Consider the following 21,705-nt stretch of genomic DNA (forward strand, 5'->3'; position numbering starts at 1 on the left):
CCCTCCAGTTGTTCTCGAACATCCGTTCTACCCACCAAACAGCACGCGTCTAGAACGCTCATTGCAATGCTGTGTTCTGGGGCATCATACTTGATAGAACCAACTAGGGGAGGCAAAAATCAGAAAAGAAAGAGGTAAAACTGTCCTTGGTGCTGAATACGCTGTGGTTTCCACCCGAAAGTTTTATCGTCAGGTTAGTTTTCGGCTCATTTAGTTGTCACACTAATAGCACCCAATCTCGACCCCTCTCTTGCAGTTAAAGATACCGAATATCTTCTGGATAAAGGTACTGGGTGTCATCTGGATACAAATTTATCGGCAATCAGGTTTTACGACTGGTATATTGATACGGGTACATAGACATCATAGAACCCACACATTACAGAATAAGTGGGGTCTTTCGTCTATAGAGTCAGCATTTAGAGTAGTCACATCTTATATTGTTCTCCATTGTTTTGTCAATTTGCCATCCTGTCAGGAACCTATTTATTTTATTGAGAATCTTGCTTTCTTTCTTTCTTTGACGCAGCAATCGTTTTCAAGAATGGGCAGTAAGTCACAAAAAAATCTGTGCCATTCAAACCACCTACAGTACATAATAAATACACAAAATAGTGAAAACACAAAAATGCTGCCAGAGCCTTTGTCTTATTTTACAATATACACTCTACACCATGTATGTTACATCCACTGTTAAGTGTGCTTCTATCACTAACAGTGATCCAGTCCGCAAAACATCACATTTCTTTTGAATTCACTGAATAAAAAGTGCAAGAAGTTATATCAAACACAGCTGTGGGACAGCCCAAGATATTCAACAGTAATGTGAAGACATTTTGGAGTACTTCAACAGAAACCCTGAGGGTTGTTTAACCATCTACTGTTTACTGGCAGAGCCAAGAGTCGCCACCAGCAAAAATGATGGGGTACTTATGGCACAGTCACATTTGTCGTACGATTTTGTAGAATTTTCAATCAAGCTGTGACAAAACTGCCAACAAGGATCAAAGAGGCCTTTTCTGTAACAAGACAGCTGAATTATAGACCACATATGCACGACTATCCCAAGAATGCCTGATGTTTGCGATCGTACGATTATCTTATGACAAATGCGAGCAGGCCCAAACACCAGTCTATTCCAGGGTTTTCCTAGCGTCCGTCATTCAACCATTCAACAGGATGTTGTTTCATTTCTAATAGCCGGCAAAATATATGGCCAATCTGCCATCTAGACAAAGTTGAGTATTTCATATGAAAGAAGGTTAGAATGAGGTCAAATCATGCCGGGAGTGAGCATGGGGTTTGCTGAGATGGTTGAAGAATTCTGTGACTGGTGAAAACCCTGCCATAGACCCCAAATCTTCTAGAAAACAAATAAGATTCAGCCACTTAGTCACCTGTATAGGTGCAATACAGGCAGTCCTAAGGAACAAACCTAGCAGTATTTATATACATAAGGTCAAATAAGGGCTTAAAATACCCGTTGAACAGAGCTTGTACAAATTCACTGTATTTTGCCAATCACCTTTTATCAATTCTTACATTTTTCAATGTAAAATCGCTACTCCCTGTCCACACATCTCTGGATTTACAATCATCACATTTGCATATAATATTTCATATAATAATCTACTGCAAAAGATGTAGTACTCTACGACTTTCAGCTTTGTCCAAATAAGAGGAAAAATTTACATACAATATTTTTCTTTCTGTGTGATGGCACTGGGTATTGGTAACATGAAAGATGGCATGACTACCAGATGTATGTACATTCTACTGATATATACGTACATAACATATAATCTGTTTTGTGAGTCTTTCATAGTGTATTCACATGATCTATGTTCAAGATTTTTTCATACAAATGTGCATGTAAAGCAATTAATGGCACCACAGTTGCTTTGAACAAGCCATTGCTGTAACAATTCACGTACTGCAGGTTTGCTCAAATGTCTGGATATCTCTCACAACAACCAAGACACACTTGTTTCACAAGGAAAACCAGACACACTGCAAACAGTGAAATCACATTTTTAGACCCTTGTCATATATGTACACATGTATCAAAGGTTGATGAAAATGTTATGTTTATGAATCACACATGCTGCTCTTCATGTTGACAAAGTACTTTTTAGATATGGCAGTTTCAATGTTGATTGATAGTAAGGTTGTGTTCAAGAGTTTTGCCAACTTTGCCACACACAGAATGGTGCTCTTGCCTTTCTGTGGTATAACAACATTTTAACCTTCTCCCTCCTGAAGCTGCCTTCTGGCACCACATTCATATTGGTGAAGCAGCAGGAAGAAGGGTAATAATTTCACAGTCAAATTTTGAGTTAAAGTCTTTCTACAACATAGGATTAAACATCCTCATTCTCATTTTTGAAACTACAGATCTTAAATGTATGAGATGTTTAGGCCTAGGAAACTAATGTTGTGTTTCCTATTACGAGCTTGAAAAGAATTAGGGTTGGTAGGTTTGGATTCTCTTTTCTTAAATTTCTTTCCTTTTTTCAGATTTTACGCTCAAATGTGCTGTGGAGAACCCTGATGTAGGAAAATGGCTATATACCGTTTTCATCACTCAGATCAAATTTTTTTGGTCCCTTGCCAGTAGTTCATCCCCCCAAAAAAGGCTAGGCCTAGGGTTAGCAAGTTTTTGCTGGGGTCGGTCGGGTAACCGGAAACACAACATTCTTCTCCCTAGGCCTTATACATGTATGAACCACAACTAAGAAACCATCAAGAGTGGTGGAGTAACAGAAGCTGCCATATCATACAAATGTATTAGGCAAATCTTGTTCATCAGAGTAGCAACAACACTTCAACATCTACAGCAATTCCATCCATACCAGTTGAGGTGCACTTATGTGATGTCCACACTGGAACAAACGATCAGCTTCAGAAATATCAACACTGTTACACAAATAGTAAAGTTATTACTATAGACATTAAGGAAATGTCTTGTCTTCCACCCATAGTTTTAAACAACAATATGTGTACCATAATAGAATTTCAGCAAAACAACAGATAACAGGCCAACTGGTACCAGTAGTTTCTGCAACATTGTAGAATGACCGATATCTGTGGCTTTCTACCATGGTTCCTATAGCACTGGCCTACCACATCCAATCAGAAAACTGCATCTCTAATTGAATTCAGCACCATCTGTTTTGGAAAAAATTGCATGGTACAAACGGACTTCTATAGTAAACAGCATATAAAGTCTGTCAAAAACCTTTTACAAATTCAGCATTGCTTTCACACAAAGAAAGAGTAAAAACCATACTTTCCACACGTCAACCTGAAAAAATCGTATTCTACAAGGCACGTATTGTATAGAACTTGAACTGAAGTCGTGCTAACGTTGAAACGTGTGGTTTCCATCCAAACTCTGGTCGGTTCTCCCCTCTAATTAAATGGCAGAGGCCAAGTCTCCCCAAAAACTTATGCACGGTTGGACTATACCACTGCAAAGCAGGGAGTAACCGAGAAGTTAGTTAAGCAACAATCATTATAGTAATAATAATATGGACTTTACAAACTTAATCTACCACTTGTACAAAATATTTCCTCCGTGACACACACACCACGCCGTTGTGTTCACTATGCCAGCAGTGCTCTTATGTTCTTGGGTGTGCTTTCATCGTTCAGGTGCTTAGTTGTGTACCTGGATAAACAAAACAACAACAAAAGATTGATCACCGTTCTTTCCCTGAGAGCAACTCTAATGGTGAAATCTTCACACATTCCTTTTACCACTGTGAATGAGCTCATATCAGCTGGAACTAGAGTGTACGTGCATACAAATATGCATGTACATGATGTACTCTGAAAGGAGTTCTTTGGATTACAATTTCAATATACAAGTTGGAAATAAACTTTTATAAAATGAAGGGGCTATCTTGAAATCAAATAAATAAATGAATACAGCTCATTTTGTATCACGAAGATAACCAGTTATGTACATATGTAGAAGACATGCTAACATACATGTAGCTGAGTAAGGGAATGTTCATTAACACACCTGAGGGCATTCAGCAGACCCTCCACCTTGCTTGCTGGCTGGTCCCTGAGAACCTTGATACAGCCCTTCATCTGGGGAAAAATAAAACAAATACTGTATTTAAGAAGTTGCTTTTTTATGCATACGGTGTCTTCTTCTTCTATACAGTATAGTTTACAGTATAGTATAAAACAAAAGTTACTTGAAGTAAAGGCTGTTACTTACGTCGATGCCCGACTTCTTGGCAAAAGCGCCGACGGGATGAACATGGTCGTACAGAATGATGACCCCGACCATCACCCTCAAGCAGAACAAGATGGTCTCCTCATTCTCAAACCGCTGGTAGTACTCCCTGGAACACAGTTATAAATGTAAGCTTTAAAGCTAAAGATGTTAATCTATAATTCATGGCAACATTGCTAGGTGGCATCCTTGCACGACGTGCAGATATTTTGAACAGTCACTGAGAGAGTCCTCAGATGTACTTGCATAAAGTGTCATACATGTACCTTCAGACATGCATGTAATTTATAACCTTATCAAGGTTTTCCCTGAAGTCTATAGCAGCAGGGAGATAGTTGAGATAGTGCTACACAGTTCTATCAAATTTTCTATAGTGGAAAAGGCACAAACTATCAAGACCCCATGTGTACTTACGGTGTTTCTAACATGACCTTACACACCGCTGCCATCGTGCTCAGACAGTCAGTTGTGTTCTCGATGGGTAGATGTTTGTTCTAAAATACAAACAAACAACACAGAATTTGTAGTAATGTAACACAAAAATACAGTGACTATGATACAGTCATCTCAAACACCACAGTTGATAGACAATTTAGATTTGGCATAAGTGCAAAATCAATGTTTAAATTTCTATTTGATATATTTAAAGGTACATTGTATGAATCAATACTTTCTCTTTGGGGAATGTGGATCACCAATATTAAGGCCAATCCATCTGGAAGCTCTGCTAATGACATCCAGGTCATACAGTAAATTCAATCAATTCAGCCAGGTCCTAATTTCTCAATAAGAGGTGAAAGGTGGGTTTCGCAGTGTTTTAAGTTCACTGTCGAAACAATTCTGTAGTACAGTTAATATACAAATCATCAATTCGTGGTAAGAGGTCGCTGTGAAATCAGCAAAAATAACATATCAAGATTTACCGTAATATTTGCAGACGATTTGGGATGGAAACCTTACCTCCGACACAAATCTGGTGGTGGCCTCGCTCAGCGTTTTCAGCATGGGCGTGGCCTCTGCATAGAACAGGGACATTCTGTTGGCAACTTCACTGGACACCTCGAACACACTGCCCACTCCGTCCTGTAGGGAGAGACAGAGGAGGGAATCAACAGACAAATAGGGGTGAAAAAGGCACCACCCGAGGCCTCGCAAACAAAAAAGCTTCGGAGTGCTTTAAACAAACCAGACACATCAGCAAATGTTGACTTGCCATGAAGTTTTATTGCCAGGACAGACAACGAAGCACTGCTGCTCACCATATTCATACATGTCCTAATGTCCTGTAAGTTGTGGTGTAAGATGCAATTCAAGCATCAAGAGTTAGGTGGCGCTGCTCACTACTCACATAATCATTCCATTGCAATATACACATACAACTGTACCTTGTACTGGCTGTTCATCTTCATTCTGCTGAGTGTTCTTCTGTAGTAGCTGAAGTCGTTCTGTATGGATGGGGTCATCATCTGCACAGTGGTACAGAAAAGTGGCAAATTGTGTTGAGCCCATGGTCACTACAACTTTAGTACAAGCTGTTTCAACAGTCTAGTGTTTTCTCTATTATGAACAGTATTACACTGGTACATTGGTGTAGTCTTACCGGGGAAGTGTAAATTTATATGGGCACAGTGCAGACTTACAACTTGATAAATAAAAGCTTTTCACAGAACTGACCTTCAGGTCGTCAAACTTTAAGGTAAAATGTAGAATCTCGGCGAACTGTTTAGCCAGAGCCTGTTGTCTCTCCAGGTGCTGGGTGGGCGTGTAGGGCCCCGAACACAACGCATGCAACAGCTGCGGTAAAACATTTTCTGAAAAACAACAATATTAATTGTCAGTACCTACAGTACAGCAATAGAACTGCAGATAATGGAGTTCAAAAAGGAACAGATCCTTTTCAAATTTGTCCCTCAAAATGCAAGGAATAAGATGGTCAGAGTTGATAGTACCAGAGTTCCCAGGGAGAGATTATCCCTGAACAATCTTAGATTTCTTGCACCTTCTACTCATTACACAAAGGCAATTAGTAACACACTAGTCAATCGTTAATTCTTCCTTAGGGTAATAATATACAGCAAGAATCAAAAAAGGTACAGGAATACTGAACTTCATTCTAAATATAATAGTATTCACCTCCACCATACATGTACCTTCTGGCTGAGGGTTAGGTCAAAGTGAGAATAGACTGTTGCATACAAATGCACTACTTTGTATTTTGTTGATGGTTGACAAGGTGCCAGTTGTGGTGGTGCTTCTTAACTTACCTAACTCTGTGGAATACTCGTAGTACTTTCTTAGTTTGATAACAGAAGGACAGACAGCTCTCCATGCCCTCTCCTGGAGGTCATCTCTGCTGGGGTTGGATATGGCCTGCAGAGACAGTGATACAAGGTACCAATTGTCAGTACCTACAGTATAGCAATAGAACTAAAGATCACAGGTTCAATTCCCAGACCCAAAAAATTAAACCAAACACACACACACACACATACACAAGCTATACATTGTTTGCATCCTAAATGTTCACACCATCACCAAGTTGTTGTTCCCAAGCAACAGAGGTAGCCGGAAAATTCTTGGGTGGAGTGTGTCAAGAAGGACATCAAATGTGCGACCTCACCAGTGTGGACCCGCTAGACACAGCCGCCCAGAAATGAAGTGTTCATACTAGCCCACTGTTATCCACCCTTGTCAGGGACCCCCGCAGCAGTATAATCAAATACTGGATATATTGATAAATTTACACGCTAAATCCCCATCAAAAGTAAAGCACATACCATGCTTCAGGAGTGTAAATTTATCAGTATGCCAATTATGTGACAGATGAAACTTCATACAAATACAAATACTGGATACTAATGTATGTACTACTAGTACTGTAACGGTCAAGAAGGCAGCGTGTCTGCCCAGCTCCTACCTCTCTGATCTCGTTGTCAGCTCCCTTGTACTGCTGCAGCTCTATCAGCAGCCCGTGAGAAGTGGACAGCACTCTCTCCACCACCTGGTGAACCTCATGCTCCGACTCCGTGGGCTGGGCATCTGGAGAAACACACAAATCTATAGAATCAGAACACCCTTGGCTATAGCATATGCATGGTCCAGGGGGTGAGTAGCCCTGTCTTTGGGTCTGGGGGACAGGAGTTTGAATCCTGACCCTTGTCGCTCATCTGACTTGCACACTATATAAGTATAAGAAAGGTTTACAGTCCTTTAGATGTGAAGATAAAACGGAAATCCTGTTTTTAAGGAGAGCCACACCTCCTGTACATTTAAGAACCTACCATCATCATCATCATCATCATCATCACCATGTTTCAGTGCACGCACTGGGGTGAGCCGTAATTGACTTCCACTATCTAGAATAGAACCCACCATACTTCAATGATTTCAATAAAGGGTAAGAGTCCATCCTAGTGTGTGTGTAATCAAACTGACAGGGTGTGTTACACTTTTAAGAAGTTTAACATTCATGCAATACAAACAAATGTGATCATGGATAGCCTCTCCACTACCAAACTGCACACACTCCTACTACCAAACACTGACTCTTTGTCCTGTGTGTCTGGAAATACACTTGCATCAGTGACCACAGAGCTTGTGAAAACCTTGAACTCTGTTTAGACTGTGTTACACAAACTTCTTTGCCCAGGAAAATAGGGCCTCTCTGAGTTAACTCTGTTTGAGTACCTCCATGTGATAAGAGCCGTTAAAGCAATTGGAGCACAGAATTTCATTTCATGATTGGACCACTCCATACATGGCATTGGTTAGAAGCACAAGGCTGCATAGCCATGGTTAAGGTACTTGAAAAGCTGGAAATTTCATCCTTCATTATTGCTATGCATTACATGTCTGCACCTAATCATAATTCTTGTGCGTAGGTAGCTGAAGGCACTGCCATGGGTTATTACTTAACTTTCAGAACCAAGTTACTAGATGTTTTACAGATTTCTCAAGAATGCTCATCTGTGTTGGTAACTAACATAGTATGTTACCTTGATAGTATATGGTTGAATTTTGTTCCAACACAAACAGTTTTTGGCTGACTTAATGTAGCATGGCTAAAAATACTGGGTACTGTTGTACTTTTGTGCACCCAAAACTGGAGCTGTGTAGCTGATTTTTATAAAACCTGTACTGAGTAGCCTTCCTCAGGACCAGACATTTGTCCTTGGTCAAAATAAAGATTGTTTGAACAAAGTTTACTGATACTTTACAAGCGTGTTTACAATAAGAACGACTTACTTTCAAAGTCCAGGAAGATGTCCACCTTTGGCGTGTTATCATCCTTAGACAGTACCTTCAGAAGGTTTCCCATTCCGCCTGAGATACCTGGAGAACACAAAGGTAGAGCATATATATATATATACATATATCATGGACTACTCAAGTCTTTCTACAGTTCAAGAAACTGAAATTTACTGATTGAATTGTACCAGTTGCTAGCATGGGTACCATCCTCCACAGTTCAATTGTTTAACTCGTTAGCAAGCGAAACGATCGAGCCAGCAGTTACTACGGAGGATGGTACCCAGGCTAACCAGTAGCTGTACTGTCAAAGACAACATGACAAGCCTATAGTATATGCTTGTTGCCCACAGTCAGCCATCTGGGTTGTATATTGTGGAATGTGTATTGCAAGGAATGCTGGGATGGTTGCATGACCTTCTCTTGCTATGAAGTATAATACATGGACCCAAACCACTTCAACAAATTTCTTCAACCATAAACTATGGATTTGCACTGTCCATGAGATGAAGAAAAAGCATGAATGGGGCCAGAGTGACAAACATCTTCTGCAAGAGTCATTTTTTCTTCATTTAACCACCCTTTTCTGGTGCAACTCTCAGAAAGTTGGACTCCAGTTGCAGCAGTGTACTTTGAGTATTCCAGTCCTTCCCTGTTACGTCAACTTACGTGTATATCTAATAAAACAATAACAGCATCGCACTAGCCAAACAATAGAACGTTTCTTTTCTAATGTTTCAAATCACTAAATCAAACAATGTCTGATTTACTATTTCCAGTCAGTAAAAGTAACTTCATATTTACTTAAGGTACAAAATGTTACATACCAAATCCACATACAGTATGCTATAGTACATTAACTGTAGAAACCAAAACAATATGCATAACCCAACATGGCACAGATGAATTATAAAATTGCCTTCACATTGCATACACACATATAGTACACACCAGCAGTGATGTCTTGCAACACAGTTACAAAAAGAAGCTAGTGGCAAACATAGAAAAAGGATGCAAAACACATGTTCAACAGATCATGCTACATGTAGCTACAGGCATATGTATGGTCAGGCACATCTCTTGCACATGGCGCCAAGCAGATGTAGGGTAGACAGGGGCAGGCACTGAAGGTAGAGTTCACCAAGGGCAACGCACCACAAGTCACAGATGGTCCACAATTTTCCCCCCAGAAATTCTTATCTTATTATTGTCTCACACCTTTTTCATAATTACAAGCAACTACTCTTTAGAATGGTCCTATCTGTCACAAATAGGAAAAGTACTACATACATTATTGAGAAATTCACATGCACTTGTGCAAAGCACCATTCAAAATGTACTTACAGATTACACAATTTACATGTATCATTAATGAAGTCTATTCGTGGAATCAAACCTTCAGAGTAATTATCTCCAAATTCATAAAATATATCAACAAACGAAACGACTTACAATTGACAAGGCAACATGTACATACCTTCAGACTTTATCCATAATACAATACATGGGGATTTTTTAGAAACTCTTGGGCGACATATTTCATTGGTAGGAAGATATTTTGCAAGTTCTTATTACTAGTATCTTATTTAATCCCCATGCAAAATTCAAGCTTTTATGGTAATATCACTTAGGAAATATCACAGCTTTTTCCAATTTCTGGAGAGAACACTTGCTCCAACCAATCCATTCACATGCATCCTATCATGCCAGGCCCCCCGCTTGTATGTATCAAGTAACAACCCTGGTGTACCTGTCTGTGATCTGTCCTCCTCACTGTGTTAGCACTGGCCAGCCAATCAGATACTCTCCCTCCTGTTATTGGAGGGGAAATCACCAGCCAAATCATGTCACTTGTTACAGTCAAAAGGAAACATGATTAAAGCTATCAGCCAATCATGTCACTTGTTACAGTCAAAAGGAAACATATTGAAGCTATCATCCAATCATGTCACTTGTTACAGTCAAAAGGCAACATGATTGGCAGGCTGATTGGCTGGCTGCTGGCTGATTGGCTATCGGCTGGCTGATTGGCTGTTGGCAGGCCAGCACAACTGCAGCAAGAAGTAACGAATCACAGGCGAGTATGCCAAGGTCTTTGCCTGATACATAATACATTTGTACAAGCGACGGACCTGGCACAAGAGGATGTTCCATGCAGGAGGCAGGCTTTAAGGGATGCGTACTTACAGGCACAACTGTCTTTGTCCGTCACGGACATCTTGTAAAAGACATGGGTTTGCTGGGAAACGAAATGGGCAGGACAGAAAATGATGACAAATAGTAAAAACAGCCAGCATTATTATAACAGACAGAGGGTGTCTGGAAGTTTTGCCTGCACCGATTATTCTGATCACCAGGCGGCACTCCTTGTTAGCTTCCAAGGTGTACTAAGTAAATGTTGCTTTCATCATATCAAATCAAAATTGAATTTTATATTCTGCATAAGGACAATAAGCTTGCATTACAAAAGAAAATGTGCTTAAATAAATACCATAATAGCTTTAAATCAATTCTTGAAAGTGACTTCATACAGTAGATAACTGAAGCACATTTACAGTGGGAAAATCAAAATGATAACAGCAACAAAAGGCAATTGAGTTTGCCAAAATTCCCACTAAGCAACAGTAAGCAGCTGTTTGTCTGTGAACACACAGTACAATATATATGTAACTTATTGTATATAAGTGGGTGTATGCACATGCAGTCAATGCATCAAAAAGCAATTATCATATTCTATTTACAAATTTACAAACTTATCATGTCATTCTTTTATACAACATGTTTTAAACTTATAGTGATATTACTTCTTCCAAGATTTCAGTCAAAATACTAAGAGGAAAAAATTAAGATAGGTAGAATAACACATCATTTAGTATTTCAATAAAATTCCAGTTTTTTTCACAATGTTTTTTAACATCATGTCTTACATCATCATTAGCCCCTAGATGGAAAAAAACTTTCTCGATTAAAATACTAAGAGAAAAGCTCGGTAAAAGTAAGGTAGGTAAAATAATATATCATTCAGTATTTCTTTTAAATTCTCAATAGGTGAAACAATTATAACCTACTGATATTTATACAGATGTTTCTATATAATAACAATATATTTTCAACACATTAAAGAAATCAGACAAGTGAGCAGTCCTTTTCCCTGAAGCCATCCCAATAGACCAACCTGTTGAAGTGTTGTCATGCATATTCAATGCCTATAAATATTGAATACCATTCTGATAGTGTATCAGTAAAATACACAGTGTTGTTCAGTGGTGGGTTGGGTATTTCCTGCAGGGACAGCTCAAGCAGATAATTGCTTGTGCATACCTACCCACCTCCCACGGGATGGTCAACCTGTTGCTATTCAACTGTTATCAATTATGAATACACATCATGGGAGACACAATAGTTATTGCAAGCCACATCCTCTTGTGTATTCATAGCTTGTCGGCAGTAGTGAAAAATATATCAGGCGCCAGGGACCAAAATATTACCTGGAAACTTTACTGCAGAATGCTGTCATTCTTTGAATTTGCATTGCATGATATTCCAGAAATTCACAGTAATTTTCTTGGGGCAAGGGGTGCGGCAAGGATACAGAAATCAAGTCAACAATTAATCTCAATCAATATGAAAGGAAATTCCAGCAAATATCATAAAGCGTATAGAGAGTGTGTAATAAAAAAAAACACATTGAGAAATAAATAAGACTTGTAGGTTCTCTCTCTGACCATCTTAAATAAATGCACAGGTGTATAAATAGAAATACTGGTTATGTCTTTCTGTCAAAATATCCTACATTTTGCTATTCTGGAAGGCTAAAATATGAACAACATAGGTGTCATACAAAATAACTTATCTATGATTTTGCTTCACTGAATACCACTGAATATAAAAGTGAGAAATAAGCTGCATAATAAATCAAACATCAAACGTTGAAGTCTCCTTAGGAATGACAGATACCACAGGGGAAGGTTCATGGAACATCAGCAGGTATTGCCTGTCACCTCTCATGACTTGATGGATGACAAGATTGATATCCCTCCCTGCTTCTAATGACAAATAAGACGAACCACTGAGAAATAAAATACATCAACCTCAAGACAGGAGAGCCACCAAAGGGAATACGGATAGTGGATCACTCCTATGACACTGGAGCATTTGAGGAGTCTGAAAAGCATTTGGGATTTGCGGTAAATTGAAAAAGGCCAAAAGCGAGCGAAGAAGAGATGACTATCGTTCGAAATGTCGGAAAGTAAGCTCCAGATTTATCCAGTCGTAGTGAATATCATTAGGATGTATGACCTTCATCGTCGTATAAAGGCCAAAAGGATTTGGATGCCTGTTCTCAAAATGGTTAAATGTGGTATCAAAGATAGATTTCGTTTGAAATATGATAGACATGTGAAAAAGTGCTCCTTTTTCTTGCAATTACATTAGATGTTGGGATTCTCTGATTTTACCCTAATACATCATGCACATACAACTAAAAGTGTGTGACTAAAATGTGGCTGTTTGTAGATAAATGTTTTCGTGTATCACCTACTGTATTTCAATGACTAGATTGGAAACTCACAAGCAAAGCATCGCACAATATGCATGAACCAATCACACACAGTAATCAACAGAAACTGAAGACGAAATTGACCTGCATGCATTTAATTTGACGGCAGCTTGTCGACCAAAAAAACATCCAATCAACACGCTCTTGAAACTGCATTTCCGTTGTGAAGATTTCACATCAGGAAATATGACGAAAAAATTGCACTGACTACATTTGTACATAAGTAATTTCTCTACAAAATGCTTTCCATGGAACCCCATTTGTTTTTGTTAAAACCGTAGTTGTTAAAAGGTAGGGCACAAATTGGATCCAATAACTGAGGTATATACTATAACAAGTCCAGGGAGAAATCATCAAATGATGGATCCTCTAATTAAGACCCATCGCCATAACGAGGGTTATCTTATCATTTCAACCTGTCAGGGTGATTAAAATGTCTGCCTCTAATGTCTGGGAAACAAAAACACCCAGTTTGGAAATGAAAACCTATTCATCGCCCAAAGTGGCAACATGTAGACTCCATTGAGTAATCAATAAACATAGTAACGCCCGAAGGGAGTCGTAGATAGCAAGTTTAGTGGTGGAACATTGTTACCCCAGAGGCAATAAAAACAATCATGACGGCGTTGACATTTAGTCAAAAGATGAGCAGGCAAAAACTGCCAGCGGCTGAGAGTCCTTGTATGAACAATACAATTCAATTTTCAACATCAAAAATCCAAATATCAGCTTGCTTGATGACAACAAAGAGTAACGAACACAAGTATGAAATGGTAAGACAATTATGTATTGTAATCGATTTAAATCATGTAAGATTACAAAGAAGAAAAGATCTGATTCCAGGAAATAATTTTTGTTCCTTGAATCTCCAAGGAATACAGAAGATTCAGTAATTGTCTCAAAAAGAAATTGAGTTGTATCTAAATTCTAATGAAATTGTTGATAGTAGAGTCCATTCCAAGTCACCAAGAGGGTTGTTATTGTCATAATTTACAAATGTTTTCAATCTATTGTAATTGTTTGTGTGAGAGATTTTATACTTAAAAATATTTTGAATGTGATTTCAACTTTAAAAATATTCCTCCAGTTTTCTAAAACTTTATAAACATTCCTCATGTGGAATATGATATGTCTAACTGTTTCTAAATAATGGTAACAGCATTCTGCCATTATTTACCATTATTTACAATTTCTAACTATTTTCTACCATTATTTGTAACATCTTTATAAATAGGTCAGAGGGCTGGGAAGAAAGCAATTCACACATCATTACGAAGTATAGGGAAGAATGCTCTCCACAAAGGACCCAACAGTGTCCTGCAGTGAAATCTAAAGATATACAAAAGCAGACAGAAGGGCTGATTAGCACCTACATTATGGGGGCAATCACCATTCTACCATTATCTACCATTTCCTACCATTTCTTGTAAATATTTCTAAACCTGAAAGAATCATGCAGATGTTTAGAAATTACTCAAGATAAAGAAATGTTTGTGCAGTAACTTTCAAAATGTTTCTAAACTTTCTAACTGAATTTGAATAAATCCAAACTTTCATATTCAATCTTTTAGAAAAATTTAGAACTATTGTTGCTCAGATGTTCTTTTATTAGAAATAATTCAAAATTATCACAAATATCATTCAAAAACCCTCTTGGTGTCTTGGAATCATTTCTTTTTGAACCAGTGTTATTTGTCCTATTCATTTGACTTAAAATCATGGCAACATAATCACACAGATTTGTACAACAGTTAATTAATATCCTTGACTCCAGGAATTACCCAGCATTGCCATATAAGGAAAACACTCTCCTTCCCGGAACTAGGAGGGTACGGAAAACCCCTTACTATATCATATTCGTGCAGTAACCAAATTTACAGCCATAAATCTTTCAAGATAGAAGAGATCCTGTGTTCAGGACCAGGACTTGTTACCGGTTGAGGTTAGCCAAAATTGGGGTTAAGTTGACATAAAAAATTCATAATGCTGAGGCATGATATACCTCTCTTGTTGCCATAAATTATATAATGAGATCAGTGGTACCGTAAAGTAGTCTTCAAAATGTAATTGGTGGCCAATACAGATAACATATAGAATTTACAACACCAAGACTCTGTATCTGTCTGTATCTGTATCTATATAGCCGGTATAACCGCCATCAGGCGTAACACACCAGCTTCGCAGGCACGCGGCGCGGCAGCAGCTGGTCATATTACACCGAACGGTCTGTTACACCTAGTCTTTGCATATCTGACTGCAACCGTTCTTTAAAGCTACTTAGTGATGAAGCTCCTACAGTACTTGATGACAACGAGTTCCATTCTACTATGGTTCTCGGGAAATACGAATTTTTGAACACGTCAATCCTTGGCTGATAACTCTGGTACTTAAAAGCATGACTATTTCTGGTCCTCTTCTGAGCTGGCATTAGATACTTATCAGTCGGTACGTCCACAAGTTTATTAGTCATCTTGTACATCATGCAAAGTCTGGACATTGTTCTCCTGTCCTCAAGTGACATCCATTGCAGGTCTGCTTTCATTTTTGTTACACTGGCGCCCCTTTCATAGTTGTTCGTGCAGAATCTGGCAGCTTGGTTCTGCACCCTCTCGAGTTTATCTATATCCTTCTTTGTGTATGGATCCCAAACTGTTGCAGCATATTCAAGGTTTGGTCTTACTAGAGACGTGTATGCAAGTGATTTTACCTTTGCTGGGCATGCCCACAAATTACGTTTGATCACTCCCAATGTCTGTTTAGCCTTAGTTGTTACTTTGTTGATATGGGTGTTCCACTTTAGCCCCGTTGTTAATGTAACGCCTAGGTACGGGTGGCTCTTTGCTGTTGCTAGAGCCTGTCCACAGAACTGGTAGGTGGTTACAAGTGGGTTTCGTTTGTTTGTTATATGCATGATGTAACATTTTTCCGGATTAAACTGCATTAGCCATCTGCTTTGCCATTCTTCGAGTGTGTTCAAATCTTCTTGCAAAAGCTGTGAATCACTCTGTGTGGACAACTCTATATATAACAGGCAGTCATCGGCAAATAACCTAACATTTGAATCAAGCTGGTCTGGTAAGTCATTTATGTACAGGAGGAAGAGTAACGGTCCCAGAACAGTTCCCTGTGGTACGCCTGACGCAACTCTAACTGGAGCTGAGGCCTTGCCTTCTACCACTACCGTCTGTTCCCTATTGGTCAAGAAAGCCTTCAACCAATTTAGTGTGGTGCCTTGAATTCCGTAGTACTCTAGTTTAGTGATGAGTCTGCTATGTGGGACTTTATCGAAAGCTTTAGTAAAATCAAGAATTGCTAGATCTACCTGTTTTTTACTGTTCAGTGCGCCAGCTATGTCATGAGCTGTCAATATAAGCTGTGTTTCTGTGGATCGCTTTGCTCTGAATCCATGTTGGTAGTCAGTCAATATGTTGAAACTTTCTAAGTGTTTCATGACATGACTATGGATAATGTGTTCAAGTAGTTTGCAGGATATACAGGTCAGTGATACAGGTCGGTAGTTGCCGGGGACAGCTCTATCTCCCTTTTTAAAAATGGCACATATATTTGCATCCCTCCAGTCTTTGGGAATTTCTCCTGTGTCTAACGAGTGTTGGAAAATATTGGTTAACACAGGTGCTATTTCGGTGGCTGTCATTTTGAGGAACCAAGGAGGTATTTGGTCTGGACCAGATGCTTTAGATGGATTGAGACCTTGGAGCATTTTTTCGACACCATTAGGGGAAATCACTATGTGTTCCATGGGAGGGGTACAGGGCTGTCCGAGAGTTGGCATGTTTGTTGTGTCTTCCTCTGTGAACACACTTTTAAACTGTGAACTGAGTGCCTCTGCTTTTTTCTCGCTATCACTGACAATGGAATTACCAATCTTTAGAGGGGCTACGCCGACAAGGTCTCTTCTTAGGCCTTTTATGTATGACCAGAATGTTTTGGGTTTGTCAATTATGGCTTCCCCCAGTATGTCTGCCACATATGTTGAATGTGCTGCTCTTATGCTTTTCTGTACGCCCTTCTTAACTCTCTTGTATTTGTTCATGTCTTCCTCTCGCCCTGTTCTCTTAGCTTTGTTGTAAAGACGTTGTTTCTTACGACAATGCCTTCTTAGGTTTCTGTTGAACCAAGGCAGGTTGTATCTGCTTGATGTTGTTTTACTAGGGATGTGCAAGTTCATCGTGTGCTTTATTTTGTCTTTAAAATCATCCCACTTCTGTGTCACGGACATATCCTCGGTTCGTTTGTTAAAGTTCGTTGCATAATCACTTAGGTCACTTTTGATGGCCGGTTCATCAGCTTTAGTTCGAATGTACACTTTTCTCTTGGGTTTCCTGTTTTGTTTGGGTGCAAGGTTGACATCCACCAATACCATGTCGTGGTCACTTATTCCAGGAACTACTGTGGTCTTTTCGATTATGTTTGGGTTATTAACTAAGACCAGGTCCAAAAGATTACCATTCCTAGTGGGCTCTTGAACTGTTTGGAATAACCCATGGTTATCCACTAAGTGCAGTAGCTTCTGTGCCTGTCCTGAATTGCTCTGAGTGTTATCTGTAGTGCTAGCATCCCAATTTATACCAGGTGTGTTAAAGTCTCCAAGGATGATCACATTGTCAGAGTTAATTTTAGGTCCCATCTTACTTATGGACTTGTCCAGTTCATCCAGGCTATTGCCCTGGTCCGATGGAGGTCTATAGTATGTACCAATCATTAGTGGTTTCTTTCCTGCTAGTTGAGTCTGTGTCCAAATGATCTCACAGTCTGTGTCTAGATCTGGCCTGTGTGTGACAATCAAATCATCCCTGTTAACCTGGAATACACCACCTCCAGGGCCAGTCTGTCTATCTTTACGGTGAGCTATGTAGTTGTCAGGGAATATCTCACTGCTTGCTATGTCTTGATTGAGCCATGACTCTGTGCCTGCTATTATATCTGGTTTGTACGTGTCAATTACAGTCGCCAGTTCGGCTTTTTTGTTTCGAATACTCTGGCAGTTTACCAGTAAGAGTTTACCATTGGTCTTTTTGAAACCACGACCCCTCATATTGGGGTTACCCTGCTTAGATCTAAGTGGAGTGGATGTAGCAACCGGAGAGTCATCTGTCAAGCTTGCACTAGAGCTCAGTGTATCAAATGAGTTTACTGAATGAAAAGTATCATCAGTTATGTCAAACATAGCTGATGCAAAGTTTGGTATGCCACAGTCACAGCAAATCCACGAGTATGATTGGTGTGTTTCTAATGCAGTATACACCTGAGAACATAGCTCAATGCAGTCTTTATGATACCATTTATCGCAGCCGTCACAACAAATTGCAGTATGGGTATGTTGTACAGCTTTGTTACAGCTCCCGCAGGGAAACTTTGGCGGTCTAGGCCCAGGATTTATCTCGACATCTCCACTTAGAAGCAAAATCATAATCAATGATAACTTTGTACTATCATTGTGCATCATTATTTTCTTGTGACCGAAATGAGTCCCATTCACCCCACTGTGCTTAATCATAAAGGCAAACGTAGCCCAGTCAGAGGTGCAGTCAGTTCTGAAGTCGCATGTGACATGTACGTCCTTTATCTCGTGTTTGTGTATTGGCTGTGCTCCTGGCTGAGCCTTGCCAAGCATCAGACAAAGGGCCAGGAAAATGCAAGTGTAATGGAGTTCCATTTTGTTATTGAAAAATTATCACCCACACAGACGTATGTCACAGAGGTTTCTACCACACTAGCTGTACCAACACAACAGGTTTACACCACACAGGTTGTACCAACACAACAGGTTTACACCACACTGATTTCCGCCACACTGGCTGTACCAACACAACAGGTTTACACTACACAGGTTCCCGCCACACTGGCTGTACCACCACCTGTTTACTTTACACAGGTATCCGCCACACTGGCTGTACCACCACCTGTTTACTTTACACAGGTTACCGCCTCACTGGCTGTACCACCACCTGTTTACTTTACACAGGTATCCGCCACACTGGCTGTACCACCACCTGTTTACTTTACACAGGTATCCGCCTCACTGGCTGTATCACCACCTGTTTACTTTACACAGGTCTCCGCCTCACTGGCTGTATCACCACCTGTTTACTATACACAGGTATCCGCCTCACTGGCTGTATCACCACCTGTTTATTTACACAGGTCTCCGCCTCACTGGCTGTACCACCACCGGTTTACAATACACAGATTTCCACCACGCAGGTTTCCGCCACACAGGCTACACCACACAGGTATCCGCCACACTGGCTATACCACCACACAGGTTTACAGTACACAGATTTACACCACACAGGTTTACACCACACCGGGTTACACTACACAGAATCTACCGTATACCGCGGCCGCTGGCACGCAGTTTCCACCAAGCAGTTTTCTACCACACAAGTTTACACCACAAAATCAGAACAAACAACGTATGAAATCCAATTAAGTAGGTAAGCTATCAGAGTAGATGTAATTCGGTACAAATATCGTCCTACAAAACATGTAATCACTCACTCGCCCTCCCCACTCTGCATCAGATTCATATGCAAATGACTACAGTTGGCCGGGACGCGCCGCCGACATGTTTGAATTCATTCAGAATCCACAAATATAGGTGCAAAAAATTGATAACAACTATCTGTACGTGATATATAAGTTGTCCAAGTTCCCTGGCAGACCATATAATAATGATACGTCTTCAAATGGAATTCGTACCTAAAGTTGCCCTCCCTACTTTAGAGTCGTCGCCCTCCCCACATTTACGTGTCGGTTACAAAACAGTCAGGAAATTGGTTCAAAATCTAAATAAGCCAGCATTTACCAATATCACAGCTTCACAATACGTTTACGTATGACTTATGCCCTAAGTCAAAATGAAAAAGTCAAGGAAATTGGTACTTAGATACGTGAAAAAGAGAAATTTCTCGGGAGCTCTCGTGTTTGCTGCCGCTTACCTCCGCGCCTGCGCACCTTTTTTGAATCTTTCCTTCAATTTTTCAATTTCCTTTATCTTTTAAGCGTTAGGTTTCTATCTGTGAATTTCAAATTACAACAACATAACACTCTGCAATGCTTATAGAAGTGGGACATAAAAAGTACATTTTTGTCACTGTTGGTGGTATATTTCTATGGGAACACATCTTTCCAGTGTAAAACAACACTTGAAATTGAATGCCTTGAATATTTTGGATATCATAGTCCAAGGCTCCCAGCAGTCACAGTTTACCCCTTCATGAAACATCATACATACTGATTCACTGCCTTCACAATATATGTTTTCCTCTTATAACAATTACATGACATGTAAGCTCTAGTACAAGCAGACAACAATTTAAAAATACATTTTGCAAGTTACAATATGACTGTCCTTTTGTGAACGGCCTATTAGTAAGCCCCTCCCAAATTGCATGTAGTGTGGAGACAAAACTGTCAGATTTCATGTACTTGGGGGTGAAGCAGGGGTGACATTCCCCACTTTAATACTAGCAGGGACCACCTATCTGAACAGAAGGCTAATGTATCATATCAAGGGGTCAGCTCTCGCTTTACATAAGGACATACCATCCATTTCATCCATGCCAAAATTCAATGTTGACCCAAACAATGCTTACGAAAAGAATTCTAGTCAGCTAGAAATATTTCTTATTTCATTCTCATTTTATGTCAACAATGCCATATGTATTTGAACTCTAAACTGATGATTCTGGCACCTGTCAGTTTGTGTAAATTTACACACTGTACTCCTACACTTCCCCCATCACTGGATAAACACTAGGGCTGTTTATGGCTAATTTTTCTAATGGTTACACAAATATTGCTGATGTGCTTCCCTTCAAACGACATGGTTATATTTCTCCCGGTTCTTCTGTATCGTTTCTCGGTCTCGCCTTATCGTTTTCAGCCAGGCACAAAGTCCTTGTAATCACGTACTCGCAGACAGGGATGCACCAAGATAAACAAATTTGGGACCTTAGTTTCAACCCCCAACTTCCTCTTCTACTCGCCTTTTCCCACCACGTTACACAACTACTTCCTCAAACCCCCTGTGTGTTCCTCCATCAAAAATCAGGAAATCAAATCCTTGAAGACACTCGTTTAGTGGTTTAGGTCGAGATACGTGAAGGATAAGACAAAAATAAACATTTGTTTAAAATTGGGCTTCCTCTTGTAGAGACCCGACCAGGACGTGCCATTTTTCGAGCAGCAACATGTGATAAATTGTCATCATAGTAAATGGTTATATTGTCAAGGGACAGCCGAGGGAAAATTTTTTGTAAGAACGATCTACATTCCAAAGACGTGTCTACTGTAAACGACGGCACAGACAAAGATTGGACAATCGTGGAGGAGAAGGAGAAAATACCAAGAGTGGGAGGACATTTTTTCTTTACCTCGGGTATCACTTGCAGCTGGGAAGGGGATGCAACTAGCTCGACACTCCCCAAACTTCCGCTCTCCGGTTTGCGGGTCCCTCTCTTGGTCTGTTCGCGGCAATCGTAGCTCCTAGCTGCCGGATTGAAGGCACATCTCCTCTCCCTTGATCGAGAAGGGCTGACGGGGTACAAAATGTTGGTAAAATTTGTTGATTTGGGGCGGAATTTTGTGGCTGTGGCCGGGCGATTTCCGGGTTAGTGCCGCTGGG

At 39.9% G+C, this 21,705-nt stretch overlaps 1 protein-coding gene across 2 annotated transcripts; it reads right to left on the reverse strand.

The window, feature by feature from the left end:
* Positions 1–629: 629 nt before the first annotated feature.
* LOC136428402 (CYFIP-related Rac1 interactor B-like) lies at positions 630–21,694 on the reverse strand. 2 transcript variants are annotated; one of them, XM_066417879.1, is made up of 12 exons: positions 21,455–21,694; positions 10,685–10,736; positions 8,495–8,581; positions 7,167–7,288; positions 6,514–6,619; positions 5,924–6,060; positions 5,635–5,715; positions 5,210–5,332; positions 4,664–4,743; positions 4,232–4,358; positions 4,028–4,098; positions 630–3,670 (listed from the first exon to the last, which is right to left on the reverse strand). In XM_066417879.1, the coding sequence occupies exons 2-12, from the start codon at positions 10,713–10,715 to the stop codon at positions 3,607–3,609; spliced, it is 1,029 nt and encodes a 342-aa protein (XP_066273976.1). In that variant the 5' UTR covers positions 10,716–10,736; positions 21,455–21,694; the 3' UTR covers positions 630–3,606. The 2 variants fall into 2 exon arrangements, with proteins under 2 accessions (XP_066273976.1, XP_066273977.1); XM_066417880.1 differs by lacking the exon at positions 10,685–10,736 and having other exon boundaries at positions 21,455–21,693.
* Between the last annotated feature and the right edge of the window lie 11 nt (positions 21,695–21,705).

This window comes from Branchiostoma lanceolatum, chromosome 2 (assembly GCF_035083965.1).
Source record: "Branchiostoma lanceolatum isolate klBraLanc5 chromosome 2, klBraLanc5.hap2, whole genome shotgun sequence".
Classification (NCBI taxonomy): Eukaryota; Metazoa; Chordata; class Leptocardii; order Amphioxiformes; family Branchiostomatidae; genus Branchiostoma; species Branchiostoma lanceolatum.